Raw genomic sequence first — 19,086 nt, 5'->3', positions numbered from 1 at the left:
ATTACGGCACTTTTGTTCAATGCTTTAGGCACAGATTTGAAAGACCGAGGTATTACATTCCACCTATGAAACTCTTCTGGATATACAACAAGGATCAGCTGATAAACAAACGTATGTATCAAGCTTCCAAAGGGTGGCTACTGAAGCAGGCTGGCCGGAGACCGCACAACAAACTATATTTAGACACGGTCTCCATGAAGATTTGTACACCAGCACCACCTCCTCTTTACCCCACCTCCGCCCTCACTACCACCTCCCACCACGTTCACCTCTTTCCCACCCATTCACTGAACCCATTACCACCTCCTTCACGCTACCCCACCTCCTCAGTCATGACCAGCTCCCTACATGTTCACCTCTTTCCCACCCCCTTACCCCACCGCCTCTGTCACTACCCTGGTCATGACAAGAAAGTTTAAAATGTGGACAAAAACATTCATTCCAGCATAAATCTGGAATAGAGTTGGTCACCCCACTAATTAAAACAAATGAATCGCCTCTGTTCCAGGATGCAGTTTACACAAAAAGTCAGGGAAAAAGATTTAAGACAAATGGAGTCACTAACAATTTATTTTTAATGTTAACACAGTGACAAATTGGCTGAAGCTCAATATTCATTTCAGCAGCCTTTCACTCAGTGTATGAATCCCGGTGGAGACTTTTACATCAGACATGTCAGTTTATCCAAAACCAGCTTTATTTTATAAACATTTATGTCCACTATTGCTTCTTGGAATTTAGAGAACAGCTGTGATATCATTACACCCAAAACTCTCATTTCAGCCAGAAAGGCACCATTTCATTTCCAAATCTGCATGACTTTTACTGTCTCACAACACAGCAGATATTTCTATTCCATTTGCCCTTTCTACTCTGTTCACAAAATGTCACTTTTCTAAAATACATGTCCACATTATTTAACGGAACACTCGACATCTTCTCTGGGCACTTCTCATCAAACCAATTTCTTATAAGATAATGCTTTAATAGTGGGCATGCACCCTCCTTTGTGTAACCATAATCACACCTCCACATGTCGATCCCAGGCTAGGGAACCATTTACTAATCCTAAATGCTCCGGCAATAGTGTAATACAGTACAGGGGATCCTGTAGAGAAAAGAAAACTGTAGTGGTGTAGAGCATGCTACAAAAAATGGAAACACTGCAGCATTCAGCGAGGATGGCACTCCTGGTGAGGCATGCATTTCTTAGAAACGGGCTTCTACAGCAATATTGGAGATTCCAGTTTTATGGCTGCCATTCTCCATGTTTTCCCTTTGCAGAACAGTCTTTACACATGTGTTGTGTCAAGCTTCGTGTAACTGCCATATGAGAATATAGCTTGCGTAATTTTTATTATTCAGGAGGGCTCAAAATAATTTAAATTTGCGGTATTTTAATCCCCATGTGTTGATGTTGGAAGTAAAATTACTTTAAGGGGGTGTACAAATGTAATTCCCAGTAGAGGCATTTCTAATGGATTCCTTCCTGCCACAGATTATTCATTTATGATATCCATATCCCAGGGCAAATGTTCTCTAGAAACATTTCTGCCATCAGGGGGCTTGACATGGCTATGTGCCTAGTCCTTCCAAAGCCTCTATGCGAATTTTGCACCAGAAAAGACACTGAGGCCAGTGTAAGTAGTGGAGCCACGCCCCCATGACCTCCGTCCCTTTTTCCTCATTCATCACTAAAGGTAAGCACGCCAGCGACCAGATATCCAGTTCCATTCATAGTAATTAGTATGTATTGGTAAGCACATGAGCAATTTTCTAAGTTAAAGAGACACACCCATTTATTTATTTTAGAATCAAGACTATCCACTACACAGCAGAGTTACCAAGCGTTTGCATGAAAGAGAAAAGTTGAAGAGGAGCCATTAAGAATCACTGTAAAAAGGGAGTATAAAAATGTGAAAATGTTTGATTCAGTGCTGGTAAATAAGACCTACCTTATAACTAAACCAGTGCCCATACTCAACGCAGTTATGCATTTTTATTTTTACCTGCATGTATTCTCTGGTGGCTAATAAGATGTCCCTTCCAAGCAAACCCTTTCCCACATTCAATGCACTCATAAGGTTTCTCACCTGTATGTGTTCTATGGTGCTTTCTAAGAATGCCCTTTGTAACAAACCCTTTACCACATTCAGTGCATTCATAAGGCTTCCCACCTGGATGCGTTCGCATGTGGGTAGTAAGCTCTCCCTTTGTAGCAAACCCTTTCCCACATTCAATGCACTCATAAGGTTTCTCACCTGTATGTGTTCTCTGGTGGATAGTAAGCTTTCGCTTTATAGCAAACCCTTTCCAACATTCAGTGCACTCATAAGGTTTCTCACCTGTATGTGTTCTCTGGTGGCTACTAAGATCTTCATTCCGAGCAAACCCTTGTCCACATTCGGTGCACTCATAAGGTTTCACACCTGTATGTGTTCTCTGGTGCCTACTAAGATCTCCCTTTGTAGCAAACCCTTTCCCACATTCAGTGCACTCATAAGGCTTCTCTCCTGTATGTGTTCTCTTGTGGGTAGTAAGCTCTCCCTTCTGAACAAATCCTTTCCCACATTCAGTGCACTCATAAGGTTTCACACCTGTATGTGTTCTCTGGTGGATAGTAAGATATCCCTTTGTAGCAAACCCTTTCCCACATTCAGCGCACTCATAAGGTTTCTCACCTGTATGTGTTCTCTGGTGGATAGAAAGGTCTCGCTTTGTAGCAAACCCATTCCCACATTCAGTGCACTCATAAGGCTTCTCTCCTGTATGTGTTCTCTTGTGGGTAGTAAGCTCTCCCTTCTGAGAAAACGCTTTCCCACATTCAGTGCACTCATAAGGTTTCTCACCTGTATGAGTTCTCTGGTGTATAGTAAGCGCTCCCTTCTGAGCAAACCCTTTCCCACATTCAGTGCACTCATAAGGTTTCTCACCTGTATGTGTTCTCTGGTGGCTACTAAGATGTTCTTTCCGAGCAAACCCTTGTCCGCATTCGGTGCACTCATAAGGTTTCTCACCTGTATGTGTTCTCTGGTGCTTACCAAGATCTCCCTTTGTAGCAAACCCTTTCCCACATTCAATGCACTCATAAGGTTTCTCACCTGTATGTATTCTCTGGTGCTTACTAAGAGCTCCATTTGTAGCAAACCCTTTCCCACATTCAATGCACTCATAAGGCTTCTCGCCTGTATGTGTTCTCTGGTGGATAGCAAGCTTCCCCTTTGTAGCAAACCCTTTCCGACATTGAATGCACTCATAAGGTTTATCACCTTTATTCATTTGCTGGTGGCTTATAACTGTATCATGCAAATGGACGTCATTATCAAATTCAGTGCACCAATTAGGTTTTTCACCTATGCCCTCATGTGGGCAGTAAGTATGTTCTTGAGATGGCAATTGTTCCCACATTTTGTGCACGTGTAACGTGTCTTGCCAGTTTATTTTGTCAGGTGCCTTTACAATTAACCTTTTCAAAAATAAAGAGTACAAATGAAAAATGCTTTTCTTACTGAACATACCACATTGTCATTTTCATGCTAGATATACCTCTCACCCAGGATTAACAGAATGAACACACATGGTTACTGGATGTTACCACAAAGGGTTTGCATGGATGGAAGCCATCATGTATCAACAGGCTTTGCAATCCCAGTTCCTAAATACTCTGAAAAGGCAACCTGACCCCAAATGTGCGCACTTCTAAGATCCTTGGAAATTGCATGTTCCGAGAATGAAGCTTTTCACCGCGATAGTCCAGAGAATCGAACAATCACTGTTGTTGCATTTCTGGGGAAATGACCTATTAACATAAAAGAAGATGCACATTAATAGTTTCAATACGTTCACAATCGCAGGCGGCACATGTAATAAGACTCTACTCAGTAGTAGTGATGTTAACTCCTCACTGGCATCTATTGGGGAAAAGCACCCTAATAGGGGGCAGAGAAGTGGTGCTCCAATGGGAACATTTAGTGGAACAGAGTTAACATGCAGCTGGAATAATGCGATTCATTTTTATTTAGAAATGTTTTGCATTCAAAACACTAGGAAAAAAAAACAGGCTTGTTAAACAAACATTTTAAATGCATATTTTATATATTTATTCAGAAACGACTAAACACATGGAAGCTCTCAATTTCCATTCACAAATGATAAAGGCAGGCGTTTGCCACCAATCAGATGCCTGCTTGACTAGTCCATTGATGACTTGTGTATTAGCCCAAACATGAATACTATAAGCCAACAGCACAATCGAGGGAACAAGGACAGAATTGTGATTTAAAGGGAAAGCGCCAATCTCTTACCATGATGAGCACAGGCCATGCTGCCACTACATCCAAACATTGACTTTAAACCTAGATTAGCTTGTTTTTTCTGTCAATCCTGGAGATGAGGGATGGATTTGGCGTGTGTGTCATAAACCAAAAGAATAAAGTGTGTGAGAGACTCTGCGAACTCCACAATATCATCCCATGTGCTTTCCTAATTTTTTATATAAGTGCCCCGTTGCCAGGTACTAAATTTAATTGGCCAGATGGATCCCACTTCCGTTTCCCTGTTCAAAATACCAGTGTCATTTTCAGGAGGTGGTACACACTCTGTTTTACTGTTAAGGAGTGGGTGTAAATGAGTCTGTTACTTACCAGGCTCCCCTAACCTGACCCAGACCCCTTTTTGTGGATTCTGATCCTTGCATCTTAGGTTCAATCCCAGCATGCCCTTGCACCCTTTGTGCTGTGACCAAGAACTGCTTTCATCACATCCCTAGTAACCAATGGGGATGTTGCCCCATCACTGTTGATCTCCACAAATTGATGCCACCATGTGACTACACACATTATTCCTGTTGATCTACTGTGGAGATTCTACTCAACCTACTCAGGGGAATCTGCTGAACATAATCCCACAGATCCATGATCTGAAAGGGACGAGAATCCCAAAGCCAGCAACTCTTGCAACCCATATGGCAGTGACCATGGAATAAGATGCATATACGTGTGAATAGTATGCATAGCCACCCCACAATGCACGAGACACCAACTGTCCACCTGTCTGTCTGTCTGTCTGTCCGTTCTACATTTATTGTGTGTGTAGAGTAGGTATTGTGTGTCTGGTGTAGGTATATTTCACAACAGTATATGCAAGAACTTTTGAGCGTTCCAGTATGGGGGACAAACACTAGTTTGAGGTGACACAATGAAATCATTTTTTTGGAGTGTTCTATGCTCGGAGTGGATAATCCTTAAACAAGCTCCCCCCTAATCTGTTCACAGGTGCGTCGTCTGTGCAGCCACCACCTTAGGCTGTGTGAGCTTACCCACCCTCCAGAAGCCACACCTCTTTTTTTAGGATGTCATGGCCCACAATATTTAACAATCTTGACCTAACCATATCCTTGTGTGGCGCATATCAATCTCGAGTTCACTTTAAATCCAATTTCCATGCTCCCCGAATGTTGATCCATTTATCTGACCACAATGTACTATAATAAGCGATTACAATAAAAAGTAGAATGCCCTGCTGCACCTCAACACCCTCCCTCCTAGTCTCTATGCGTGCTTCTGAACTCGCTTAGTGAAAACTAATTAAAAACTCCATCATTCAGGTTCTTTACTAGGAAGCAGAATGAGCCAGATTCCTGCCCTTGACCCAGTACCCCTCCCAACATAGCAAAGATGGTGGGCTATTTATAGCGCGCTTAATACCCAGTGGTTTCTAAGCGTGGACTCGGGGATCGAACCTCTGTTGCTCCGTGTCATCTTGCTTCCAAGGCGAGCATGTTGCCCCTGTGCTATCATCCCGAGACAAAGACCATTGATTCTTTCATGAGACATATCTTTATCATCTTCCTCTAACACAAATGTAATGCACAGGTTTTCCCAGATCCTTGCATTGTTTCACAAGTTGGTGAACTGCTTTCAGCTGGGCTGTCAGGAATCTACAGCTGAACACTCCCACAAGTTGGCAATGTAATTCTAGCAGGAGTAAAGGCTGAGCATAGCCCAGGCCATCTGCCTCCCTGCATCTTAATATCGCATCAGCCCGCCGTGATACTGTGAATAACTTTGCCTGCCAGTGCTTGGTCTATTAAACCCCACCTTCCTGCTGCCTTCAGCCGTTCCACAATCTCTGTAATCTAGTGCCTGGCTATTATCGTCAATGCTTCCCTTTCCCAGGACGTCTGCCCAACGGACCATCCCGCCATGGTAGGGGCAAACCCGCAGGAAGCCTGAGCAACTGGTTGGTGGGAGATCTCTGGAAAGTCTAGATATGGATTGCTCATTCGTTCTCTCTTCGGCCTCACAGGTGTTGTGTTGTGCTGTTGCCTTCCACAGCCCTCCTCCTCTGTATGGGGTATTTATGAGGAACGAGGAATACCATATGATCCAGGTCCACTTGCCTTTCCGACATTCCCCTGCTGGGTAGTGTTGGAAGGTGTGGGAGTCTGTGTAGGCTCTCATGAGATGCCATTTTGGCAAGCATATAGTCTAAGAGACGGTGTACATGCAAAGCTATAATAGAATACAATAAGTGGCGAGCACTAACGTTACTTGGGAAACTAAAAACCAAACTGGGGTGACATCTGGGACGCAAATCACGTTAATGTTGGTCTCAAATTAATGTATTCTTATGCAAATTATATGGACTCCATACATTTGTTATGAGCAAATCTTTCCCCGTTGGCTAAGCCCACATTGGCTGGTTATTACTTACAATCTATTACTGTTGTGTGTTTACATTAGAAGTACGCAAGATAATGAATACAAATATTTCCTATAACCTAAAAACCCACATTACCTCAGTGTTTGGTTTAAATCATCCATTTTAATTGATACGCACTAGAAAAGGTAAAAGGTAAAGGTAAGCTCAGAACAAAGATCGAAGTACCTCGACACCACAGGTCCACCAACCACTTGTAAAACACAAAGTCAAGACACCTGCATTTTCACTGAATGATTCAATGATCTTTCAGTAATACAGCAGGCCCGAAAGCCTCAATTAATCCATAATTCTGGGATGAGCTAGATCAACCCTAACTTTCTCAAAAACACACAAACATAAGGCTAATCAAATAATGCCTAATATGTCAGCAAACCTCTATTACAAAATTACATATTTTATTTAGAACAAAACAATGTAAACAAACAAAATCTCGACAATTCAATATCATTCAAATACCATGGGAACCTATGTGTGCATCATCGTGCCAACTGTATAGCATAATAGACTTCACTGCAAATCAATGGACACATTTGGAGGACACTAATGAGATTGTTATATTTAATGTGACATTGATATCTAATCGGTTGTCTGTCGACACGCTGTGTTTCGGTCCACTTCGAGCTTAGTGTCTTATGGCTCTGGCTAGTAGGGGACCTTCATCAGGACAAAAACAAGCATTGGCAAAACCATTTATTTTGGCTTTTGTATGGACAAGGGCTCAGCATTTACCAGGCCCTTCCATAAGACTAGTACCTGGCAATAAAATGATAACAGCTGGGAAATGGTGTGACTAACTGGCCATATGATGTCAGTGTGTGGTGTGTGCCAAATGTCTATCCTATACTCAAGGCAAAAGTGCTGGCTTTGCCAGTGCTTTTTCTTAACAGAAACAGATGTGAAGAGATGTATTGCTTATAAATCAAGCATCTGAAGGCACACTCAGTGATATCTTTATTACACCAAAGGTTCCTTTACAGCTGCAATTGAGCCATTCTCAGATGAAAAAAACACTGGAAGGCCCAATATACACAGCCTAATGTTTGATGTTGCTGCTAGACAGAGCCATCTCAAATAGGTTTCAGAAGGATGTGTTTTGGGTGGGTAAAAAATATGCTAATTCCCTTCACCTTAGAGACCCCCAGCAACTTTGCTGGATTTCGAGGACTTTTACCGGGAGAGAGAGTGAGCCTTTTTTCCCACTCTCTCATGTATTTTGATGTGTGTTTTACTTGTGTTCTTTATTTATTTATTTATTTATTTATTCATATTTATAGAGCGCACGTCAGCCCGGAGGCATCGTGGCGCTTGTTACAGACAATATCTTAGATACATAGGATACAGTAATTACATAAAATACAGAATTTACAGTGGATATGTATACATTAGCAATGCAGTATATTTACATGGATTCCTGAGAGTTTCACAGATATTTCGCAAGGAATGAGGTTTTCAGTTTCCTGCGAAAAGTGGGGAGTGCGTTTTCCGCTCTAATGTCAGCAGGGAGAGCGTTCCAGGTCTTGGCTGCAATGTAGGGGAAACTTAGACCTCCGGCTTTGGCTCTTTTGATGCGTGGGATGCAGATTAGGTTGGAGTATTGCGTCCTGGTGGGACGGGAGGAGGAGGGTTTGAGGATGGTTTCTGATAGATAGGACGGGGCGGAGAGAGAGAGGCATTTGTGAGTGAGGGTGAGGATTTTGAGAGTGATCCGTTCTTTCACCGGGAGCCATTGGGCTGAGTGCCTGGCCTGGGTGATATGCTCTCTTCTTGGGATACTAAGAGCGGCCCGGAGAGCATTGTTCTGGGTGATTTGTAGTCTGTTTATGTTTTTGGCTGATGTGCCTGCTAGGAGTGCATTGCAGTAGTCCAGTTTGGCTCCAATGGTTGCCCTTGCTATAGAGAGGCAATTTGGTTTAGAGAGGTAGGGCTTGATGGCGTTTATGAGTTTGGTGGTGTGTGCGGATGCGGATGTGATTGCGCTGACTTGTCTAGTCATGGATAGTGAGGAGTCAAGGTATACTCCCAGAGTCTTTACGGCTGTGGAAACAGGGATGATGGAGTTGTCAATGGAGAAGTTGGCGTACAGTTTGTCAAGTTTGTCTAGGGTGTTCTGTTGACCTAATATCATGATTTCCGTTTTGTCACCATTGAGGCAGAGGCCATTGACAGCCATCCAGGCCTTGATGACGGCGTAGATTGTGTGGAGTGCCTTGGCGTCTTTGTTGTATGATCCTGAAAGGGGTAGAAGTACTTGTGTGTCGTCCGCGTAGTTTGTGTATGTGGTGCCGTATGAGTCAAGTTTGTCAAAGAGGGGCTTGGTGAACAAGTTGTAGAGTGTGGGTGCAGTGCAAGATCCTTGAGGGACCCTGCAGTGGATTGTTGTGGGAGTGGCGTTGGCGATGTCTGAGAAGACTTTCATGGCTCTTCCCTCGAGGAAGGAAGTGATCCAGAGGGCTGCTTCTTTGGAGAAGTTGGCTGAGTGTGTGAGGTGTGAAGTGAGAGTCTTGTGATCAACCAGATCAAACGCGGCTGAGAGATCTAAAAGGAGCAAAAGAGCAGGCTTGCCTTTGTCCATGATTTGGGTGATCTGATTCTTCAGATCTACCAGGGCTGTTTCCGTGCCATGTCCTTTCCGGAAGCCTGATTGCCTAGTCCTGAGGATGGAATGGGTTTCCAGAAAGTGTTGGATTTGGCAGTGTGCAGCTTTGTCCAGTAGTTTCAGCAGAAATGGCACCGTGGTTATGGGTCTGAAGTTGTTTGGTTGTAAGGGGTCGAGAGTGGGTTTTTTTAAAAGAGGCCGGACCCAGGCCTCTTTGAGGTTGGCTGGGATGATGCCTGTTTTAAAAGACGTGTTGATGAATGCGTGAAGAGCGGCGCAAAGCAGTCTGCGCAGTCTTTGACGAGTTTTGGTGGGCAAATGTCTCCTTTACAGGGGGAGGGTTTGAGATTTTTTAGTAGGTTAATAACTTCTGATTCAGTGACGTCTCTGAAGGAGAAGACGGGTATGGTGGGCTTGGGCGAGGTGGGTGTGGTGCTGGTGGGTTTAGTTTCTGTCTGTTGGGGAAGTGCTTTGCAGTGGTCTTTGATTTTTTTTTGGAGAAGGTCAATTTTGTGTAGCATGGCAGTTTGAATGCTGGTACACCAAGCTTCGTCTTTGATTATTTCGTCCGGTGTATTAGGGGGGGAGATAAGCTCATTAAAGATGGCGAAGATCTCTTTGGAGTGTGATTTGGCATTGGAGATACGCGTGTTGAAAGCGTTGGCTTTGGCATCGGTGATAGCTATCTTGTATTGGTGGGAGATTGAATTGAATTTGTTCTTAGTATTGGTGCAGGGGTCCGATTGCCAGTTTTTTAGTGCTGCTCTTTTGTGGGATCGCATTGAGTGCAGTTCTTCAGTAAACCATGAGTTGGTGTGTAGGGATTTCTTCTCTTTTTTCCATTCAAGTGGTGCTATTTCATTGATAGCTTTGGTGATGACATCTTTGTAGATGTCTGCTAGGATATTGGGGTCATTAGCGAATGGGGGAGCTAACTCAGGGGTATTGAGGTATGGGCGCAGGTTCTCCTCTATGAGTTTTATAGAGCTTCTGACTTGTGCAGCGCTGGCTGGGGTCAGAATATTGTGGTTTTTGGTGATGGGAATAGAGAACTCGATGCAGTTGTGGTCAGTCCAGGGCAGTGAGGAGTTAGAGGTGACAGTGGTGAGGCAGTTATGGTCTGCAATCCAGTCAAGAATGCGGCCTTTGATGTGAGTAGGACTTTCAACTTTTTGGGTGAAGCCCAAGTCATTGAGTTCCTTGGTGAGAGTGGCTGCAGGTTTGTCCTTTGGATCGTTGAATCCAAGATTGATGTCTCCTAATAGTAGGGTTTTGGTGGAGCTTTTAATATTATTGCTGAGGATGTGAATGATGTTTTCCTGGGAGTCTGTGGTGATGCCTGGGGGACGGTATAGTAGGTGAATGTTGATGGTGCTGTTGGGTGATAGTGTGAGTTTGGCCGATAGGCGGTCAGAGTTGTTCGTCGAGGCTTGACTGACAGGTCGGAGCTGAAGGTTCTCCTTGTAGATGAGGGCTACTCCTCCTCCTATTCGATCTGGCTTATCTTGTCTGAGTATGGTGAAGCCAGGTGGTAGTGCAAGTGCAACGGCGGGGCCTGAAGCTTCATGTAACCATGTTTCAGTAATAGCTAATAGGTCAATGTTATTGTTGGTTATGAGGTCATGGATATCAGGTGCATGAGCTGGGAGAGATCTGACATTGAGGAGGGCACACTTGATGTGAGGTGTGAGAGGTTTGTTTGTGGAGGTGCGAGTGGTGGTCGTGACCGATGTGTTATGTGAGGTGGTATTGTGAGGTGTGGTGAGGTTAGTGGGTGGTGGACTGTGGGGGAGTGGGTATCCCGTGCGGGGGCAGCATTTGGAAGTGGTGCGAGAACTCAGTCTATAGTTTCTGTATTCTGTGGGAAGGGGTAGTGTGCTAAGTTCTGTGGTCTGTGTGCGAGCCCTAAGTCTTTCTAGTCTGTGCATAGTTACGACACCTGGTGTGTGATGTGGCATGGTTCGTGTGGTATCTGGGGTAGCGAGATGCTTGTGGTAGGGGAGTGGGCTTGGTGGTGTGGGTATGAGGGGATGGATGGAAATATAGAGTTTGAGAGCAGTGAAAGTTGCGAGGAGAGTGAGCAGCGTGGTGGTGGCCACGTTGAGCTTGCAGGACGCTATGGGCATGGTTGTACGCTGGGCGGGGCTGTGTGAGGAGGAGGGCACAGTCGGATAGGGTGGACCTAGCCTGAGGTGGAGTTGAATTTGGAGCTTTAGACAACGCCTTAGGCATCATCTTTTCATGTGCGTCATACAGCACCTTCAGTGCAGTGGTAGAGGGATGTCTTTTAGACTTCCCAAGGTTTAAATACCTTCTCTGGGATAAACTACACCGCTAGCGTTAAATCGCAGGAGCCATGTTTTTTCAAGATGGCGTCTGAGCTCCCTCTGTAAAAAAACGGTCTTCTTTTTTCACGGTTTCTTTTTGGAAAGGTCCTTCTAGTGTTTGTCTCTGCACGCCAATCTAGGTGTGGTCCCTTTGTTTCATGGCCTTTGGCAGGCTTCAGGACTGAAGACCGCCTCTGGCGCCTGAAACTCCCTGTGCTTAGTCTCCTAGGAAACCCAAATGCACTCTGGCGTGATTGGCTGGCTGACTGTCCGGTCTGTCCGGCAAGGACAGCCACCCTGCTAGGTGAGTGACAGCTAGGCTGGAATGAATGGGAGAGAACTAAATAAAAGGTGAGTCTCTTGGCTTGGAAGGCAGAGTCGACCACTGGAACGAAAGAACCGAAGACGATCTGGAAGAGGACGGCTGCTGCAACTCCTGGACCGTTGGTTTGCCCGGTGGAGCCCTGCTGCAGGTCCCAATCGCCACGTACATCTCGACAAAGAAGCCCTTCAAGGACGACTTCTCCCTTTGAGTTGGTGGGACCAATCAACTCAACACTAAGCCACCTGGATACCATTCTCAGAGCTGGTTAATGTTAACCAGGGAGGATACCAGTTTGTGTGCTTGTCTACAGCTACCAGAATCGAAGGAGTGCCTTTTGCCAGCTTTGTGACCAGTCCCCGTGCAGTGCAGGAGTCCCCCGACGTCCTCTCTCTTGTCCCCACGACTGAGGCTCAGGAACAGCGAGATCTGCAGGAACTGGTAGGAACAAACGTCTTCAGCTGCATCTTTTCTTCAATGTAAGATACTGTGAAAACTCGATCGAGAGAATTTAACTCTGACTGCGAAAGTGCTTGAAACTTTGGCAACGTGCAGGTCTAATCAGCTTGTGACCCAACATATGATCCTTTCTTTCATAAACTACTTCTGAGAACTTTGGCAAAGACCGTTTAACTACCAGAACCATTTATCCTATACAGAACGCTAGCCCATTGATTTGGCCTGTCCTATTGCATTGAACCAACTCCTCTGGTGAACTGAAACTATTTGCACCATCTTATAAGTATTTTTACTAACTTATGCCTATTTTCTCACTTCTAAGTAACTGAAATGCCATTTTGCTCCTACTTCAGGGGAGCTTAAACTGTCTCAGAATCTTAGTGATTTGTACTGAAGTATATCTGTGTAGAATATTCATTTGCCTCCTTCTAGTGAATGTTTTATAACTGACTGTTAAATAAATGTATGTGTTTAACCAAGAAACCTTGAGAGTGTTTACTTAAACCACTGTCATTGAAAGACCTTTGTGTAACATCATTTACTGCTCACATTCCCTCTTGAGATAAGCCTGGCTGCTCAGCTCGCTACCAGAAACTGTGTGGTACCGACTTATACCAAAGGTTTGTTTGGCTTACACCTGCCGTCCTAATTGTGTGTGGTGGTCCCAGAGGGTACTTCAGACAATTCTGCCTAACAGTAGTGAATGGGAATGGCCATAGAGATTGGCCTGGCAATAGGCAGTCAATTGAGTCGGTAAAATGCCAAACAACACAGACAAGCTGTGTGTCCCTCACTCCTATTTGATCTCCCTCTTATCGATATTCTAAGGCAAAACATTTGGCTTCTAGCACCAGCTAATACCCAAAACTAAGAAGTGGTGTACAGATAACATGCAATCATCTGGTCAATCTCCTTTAGTTATAAAAGGGAAATAAAATGGTCGGTTTTTACAAAATGATTGTTCAATGTAGGTAAAGAAAGAGAAATGATTTTTCTTAGAGGAGAGAGCTAGTCAATAATTCAAGTGGTATCCATAGGAAATGAGGTGCTAAACATTTACGGTTTTGTTCAGTTGGTTGTACAACTATTGAATAGTCAAAGATGATCGTTGCACGAGACGCAACGGAGGGTGTGCTATAAAAGGGAAGGGTGGCATTCTTGGTGTTCCAACCGCATAGGGAGAAGTACAGAAAAGCCAACAGCTTTTGCGTAGTACAATTCTTTTTACAGGTATTGGTATCAAACGCAAAGTTAAAGACATCAGGTGGTCTATTCAAATGGAAGGCACTCAAATCATTATCAGGTAATGCTATTATGTGCGAGTTACTTGAACAATTTGGCACGAGTTTTCCTCGCTAGTGCACTCCTTCCCACATTTGGACACCTCTCACCCTTAACTTGTCATAGTCGCCAGTGCTCAGAGACGGGGCAGGATGCGAAAATGGGATGGCCCTGATGGGTCAGGAATAAGCAATTATTTCTCGCGGCAACCCAAGAACTTCCACTGGCTCGCGGGTGCTGCAAGGATTAAATTCAAGACCCTCTGCTTTTTCCACAAGGCTTTCTGGGACCCCACTACATCCAACTCCCTCTCACGAAATACCTACCTGCTAGAGCCCGTCGGTCACTGAGCTCCAACTCTCTGCAGATCAGCTGTTTCTCCAAGCGGACAGTAAGGTGGGGGTAGAGCTCTCCTCCAGAGGTGGCTTACGCTGGAATGGCCTTGTTGCCCCCCCTCATGTGTGAGCCGGATCTCCTTAAGTTCCGCAAGATTCTCAAGCCCCTCCTTTTCTTCTTCCCTCACTCTCCTACTCCCCTGCTACAGTGACTCAAGACCTTTCCTTTTATCCTCTTCCTTCCCTCTCCCCTGTCAATGTTACCCCTCTGCCCTGGTTCCTTCAGAGTCTTACAGGGCACCAGCCCCCCACCACCATGTCCAGTCCACCCATGCACTTGTTCTCCCCTGACCCACCACTTCCACCCTCTCTCCCACCCACCCCCGCCGCCTGCACCTGACTGGATGGCCATTCCTTCCCTCTCCATTGCACTTAGCTTTGTTCCCCTTCTCCTCCCCGCCCCTGTCCTTATCACAGGCCCAACTGCCCTGTTCCAGCACTGTGCCCCTCCTCTTGCACTTCTGGTTACTGCACTTGTACAATCTCAATGTCACATGACCTAGTAAGATCCCTTTATTCGTCTCCCCTATTTATCCCCGCCCCCCAGCCTTGTTGCACCTCGAAACACTTGTGTATTCAAATAAGGCGCATTACAAATAAACAATATCCAGAACTGCCGATTTGCTACTGCTATACTTACAGTTACATGAAACTACATTGGGAAATATGGTACCCCGACGTCACCAGAACAGCCAGGTCTGTGGCTCCGTGGACTAATGCATCCCCTAAAGGGGTCTTTGTTTGACCTCATGGTCACAGATTCGAATCCTGTCAGGTTCACTCAGCCCTTCTTCCTTCCAAGTTCGATAAAAGAAGTACCATTAGGTTGGGTAACAATAAACAACTGCTATTAGCCCCAAGATGCCCCTTCGCGGTGAACGTGCACTTTGTAAAATAACCGGTTTATTTATAGAGTTGCTAGCGCTATACTTAAGGTTACTTGGCACTACATAGTGAAATATGGTACTCCGCATAACCAGAACTACCGAGTTGTGTGGTGGGTCGGAAGAAGGAGTCGTGCACATTGAGGACATTATTCAATATCTTTAATGAAATTATAAATAAAAGGCCCATCTTTCCCCTGTACTAGAGGGAATACTCGTCAGTTGTCAGGAAGTCCAAAGTAAATGTGTCCTCTTTCCAAACTAACTCTCTGACCCTATCACTATATCCAACGATATAAATAGGCCAGGAGAGTTTCATATTTGCCTGGTCTTCTCTTCAAATAGTCTCTTTATTAATAACTTTTCTCTGTGGTACAGATATTTCTTAACATAGTCTCCTTGAATCATCTCTGAGATCAGTTCTTAGTTTTCATGCTTTCTTTGGTCCTATATTTAGAATGTTTTCTCTGGCGGTGGTTTCTCACATTCTTGTTGTCCCTTGTAGACACTTCCCAGTCTCTAATGTCAGGCTTTGGCGAGTTGGGGTATCTTGACCCCTTATCAGGCTTTCCTAGTTATGAATTGACTGTCTAAAAATCCCCCCTCTTTTATCCTGTTCATACAGTGTCTTCCCTACCTCCTAGGGGACTCGTTTCCACTCTCTGCATGTTCCCCTACTGGTTTGGGAAATGCCTTTTTATATATTCTTTTCACTTCTCTTGTTAACTGGCTTTTTACTATTTTGTCCTCAGGACTGGGACAAGGTCCTCTCATCTAATAATAACCCTCTTTCCTAAACGCAAACTATAAATTAGTTTTAAATAATTGATTAGCAGAGCAGACTTTTCTAATATGAGTCATTTATAGCGCAAATGTACACAAAAGTTTCTATGCACGAAAAGACAAGAAATGCAGGACAAAACAATCTTACTAGGCCTTGTGTCATTCAGAACATGCAAGTGCTGGGGATAGGGAGCATGAGAAGTGCAAATGTGGGTGGGGGGCTGGGGGAAGAAGAGTGCAAGTAACTAGTAAGTGCTGCCAAGAAGTGGCCCATATGTGCAGGTGGTCAGGAGACTGCATGGTTGCAGACACAGTCCCTTAAGTGGCTGGGTAGCCCGGAGGCAGTGCAGGGGCAACTGATCATGCAGGAGCCTGGACCCGTAATATCAGTGGGTGGCCAGATAGACAGTATGCGCAGTAGTTGGGGACATCAGCAAGGGAGAGGTAGAGAGAAAGCCGAAGTGAAGAGGAAGGTCTTGAGTTGCTTACAGAACCTTAGGTGGTCCTGTTCAAGTTTGAGAGAGGCAGGGAGGCTGTTCCAGAGGGAGGCCCCAGCCAAGGACAGAGATCTACCCCCAACTCTCTGCTTGGAGAAGCATCTGACCCTCAGAGAGTTGGAGGTGGATGAGCGGAGGGCTTAAGAAGGAAGATGTTCAAGAAAACGTTGGATGTAGTGTGGTTCCTGGCCCCAGAAAGCCTTCTGGACAATGGAAAGGGCCTCGAACTTGACCCTCTCAGCCACAGAGAGCCAGTAGAGAGATTTCACATATAATGTATGGTATATATTTTCCTGTGCTACACTTGGTTGTATTGTACCACATGTTTTTTTTTAAACTTCACGTTTACGGTTTCCAATATGGTAAATTAAATGTAAAAATAAATAAAAAAAGAAAGAAAAAATACAAAGATAATCGGGGTCGCCCTGATCCCTTCTCTGTTACATATAGGCTTGTTTACCTGGACAAGTCAGGGAAGTGCCAGGTGCCCCATAACATATCCCAAGAGGAAGTACATTGAATTGAAAATGATGGTTTGATACATTGAGCAGCAGATGTTGGCAGTAGCCTGGAAAAGTCAGCATCATGTTGCCATGACAGCACACTTCTTTTGCAGAGGGATATCTTGGAAGGTAACCATCCTGAATTTCTTGGATTTTACACATTTTCTTGCTAGCTGTTAGGTCCAACACTGGCCTTTTGGTTTGTCTTTATTGGGTACACGTAAATCGTGAGAAAGTACCCACTACTTACCAAGTGCTGGGACTGGTTCTATTGCTCCTTTTTGTAGCAGTGCCTTGACCTCTTTATAGAGATGTGAGAAAGGATTGTGTGGAGGCAGGTCAAGTAATTTTCTGACCGCGCTTAACATCCACTTGTCTGACAATCCCCTCCCATGCGTGGGTGAATGTTGTTAATCGGTCCTAGGAACCACCACTTCGCGGGACCCAAACCAGGGACTGAAAGTGACCACTGCATCCACGACACCTGGACCCTCTGCAACCGAATTAAGGGATCCCAGTGAATTTAGGAACCCTAGTGGTGGTTCTGAGCTTAATAGAAATAAGGGGGGACAAGCTTGCATAGGAATTATACTGCGCACACACCCAAAACAGGGATTAAGGTGTGGAAGGTAGTCACCCTACCTCTTCCTTGCCCTATCATGATTGGTGTAGTTCTATAGCCAATGCCCCAGATGCTTTTTTTTTTTTAAAGGATTAAGGTGACTGCTTTTAATGTAAAATATAAGCAGTAGAAACTCTGCTTACATTTTAAAGAGCCTGGGCCCCCCTGGTCATCTTTTAGGCCCCACCAAAGAGGAGGGGGTGACCAACTCATTTGAAGACCACTGTACTAGAGTGATTGGATTGGGAAAGGACGCCTATTCTCCCACACTTTACTGGAACAATATACTCATCTGTTGGCCACTGGGTTTGCGTAACTTAACAGGGAAAGGCTCCACGCTAGAGGGCTTATTTGTATGATTGGAGGATTTACCATGATGAATGGCTGAGCCCACAGGGTCTGCCCTGGTGACACATGATTCATCTGAAAAACTGTGACACTCTACTGGGTCTTCGTTAGTCACAATGTATTGCCTCTTGTATAAGGTTTAACGATCACCAAGAGCGAGCAAAGTGACCATTGTATCCTCAATCTTATTGAGGGTTGGGGGGAGTCTAGTACACAGGAGATGGTTGGCGACTGTTAGGAAAGATTTCTCTGTACGGCACCTTTCCTTACATCTTTATGGAACCCCCAAGCCTTTTGCTTTTATTTTTGATGCTGACTTACTCTTTTTGCAGTGCAGTGATGCCTTAAGCTTCACTGCACTGGCTTTCGCTCATATGTCATGGAGAAACCGGCAGGTCTTTCAGGCTGTTGGTACTGGAAAAGATTGTTTCCCTTAGTCGTGTTACAGTGTTACTACTGCTTTTGGTTACTTTTTTTATCACTTGTGGTTAACTTATGTACAATTCAGCTTACACTGCAGTACAATGGGGTACACTTTTTGGTTTTGCCCTAAACTAACACTCAGAGGATTTTTGGTTACTCTAGGTGTGCTAAAATGAATGGTGGCAGCAGTGACTTTTTCCCACTTTTTGGGACTTTTCGTTTTAGCCTTACCGTGTTTTTGCTACTAACTGTGGGTAGTGTCCAAACATGGCTGTGCCACATGGTTTTTCGCTTGTCCTTTGGCCATCTAGTTATTTAGCCATCTTCCTGGTCCGTGACGCCAGGAAAATCCTAAGGACTTCCAATGCCCGGGAAGGCGGCAGCTTTTGGCAGGCTACTGGAGGGCTGTGTGTGTTTGCTGGCAGGATGTGGGCTGGGACTGTCTGGCCCCAATCCACAAACTGGTTTCAATGTGTCCGAGAGCGGAGTTGTGAGGAGAGTTGTGGAGTCAGCAGGAGTCTCTACAGTTTACAGTCTTTCTACTCTGCTTACTACCACCAGAGTGTGGGAGGACTTAAAAACTCCACACCTGAGCGAAGCGGTGAGCGGAGTTGTGAGGAGAGTTGTGGAGTCTGCAGGAGTCTCTACAGTTTACAGTCTTTCTACTCTGCCTACTACCACCAGAGTGTGGGAGGACTTAAAAACTCCACACCTGAGCGAAGCGGTGAGCGGAGTTGTGAGGAGAGTTGTGGAGTCTGCAGGAGTCTCTACAGTTTACAGTCTTTCTACTCTGCCTACTACCACCAGAGTGTGGGAGGACTTAAAAACTCCACACCTGAGCGAAGCGGTGAGCGGAGTTGTGAGGAGAGTTGTGGAGTCTGCAGGAGTCCGCGGGATCCGCGAGGATAAAGTGAGGAATGGAC

The 19,086-nt window shown here is 44.9% G+C and overlaps 1 protein-coding gene across 4 annotated transcripts in view; it reads right to left on the bottom strand.

Moving 5' to 3' along the window:
• Positions 1 to 552: 552 nt before the first annotated feature.
• The window catches only part of LOC138550260 (zinc finger protein 268-like), a 118,530-nt gene continuing 99,996 nt past the window's right edge, over positions 553 to 19,086 (bottom strand). For all 4 annotated transcript variants that reach the window (XM_069642397.1, XM_069642396.1, XM_069642399.1 and 1 more), the window contains exon 3: positions 553 to 3,799. In XM_069642397.1, the coding sequence (XP_069498498.1) occupies positions 1,990 to 3,516 (1,527 nt within the window). In that variant the 5' untranslated portion in view covers positions 3,517 to 3,799 and the 3' untranslated portion in view covers positions 553 to 1,989. The remainder of the gene's footprint in view (positions 3,800 to 19,086) is intronic.

Source organism: Ambystoma mexicanum, chromosome 1q (assembly GCF_040938575.1).
Source record: "Ambystoma mexicanum isolate Mex_15411 chromosome 1q, UKY_AmexF1_1, whole genome shotgun sequence".
In the NCBI taxonomy this organism is placed as follows: Eukaryota; Metazoa; Chordata; class Amphibia; order Caudata; family Ambystomatidae; genus Ambystoma; species Ambystoma mexicanum.
This window is presented reverse-complemented; position numbering and strand designations above follow the sequence as displayed.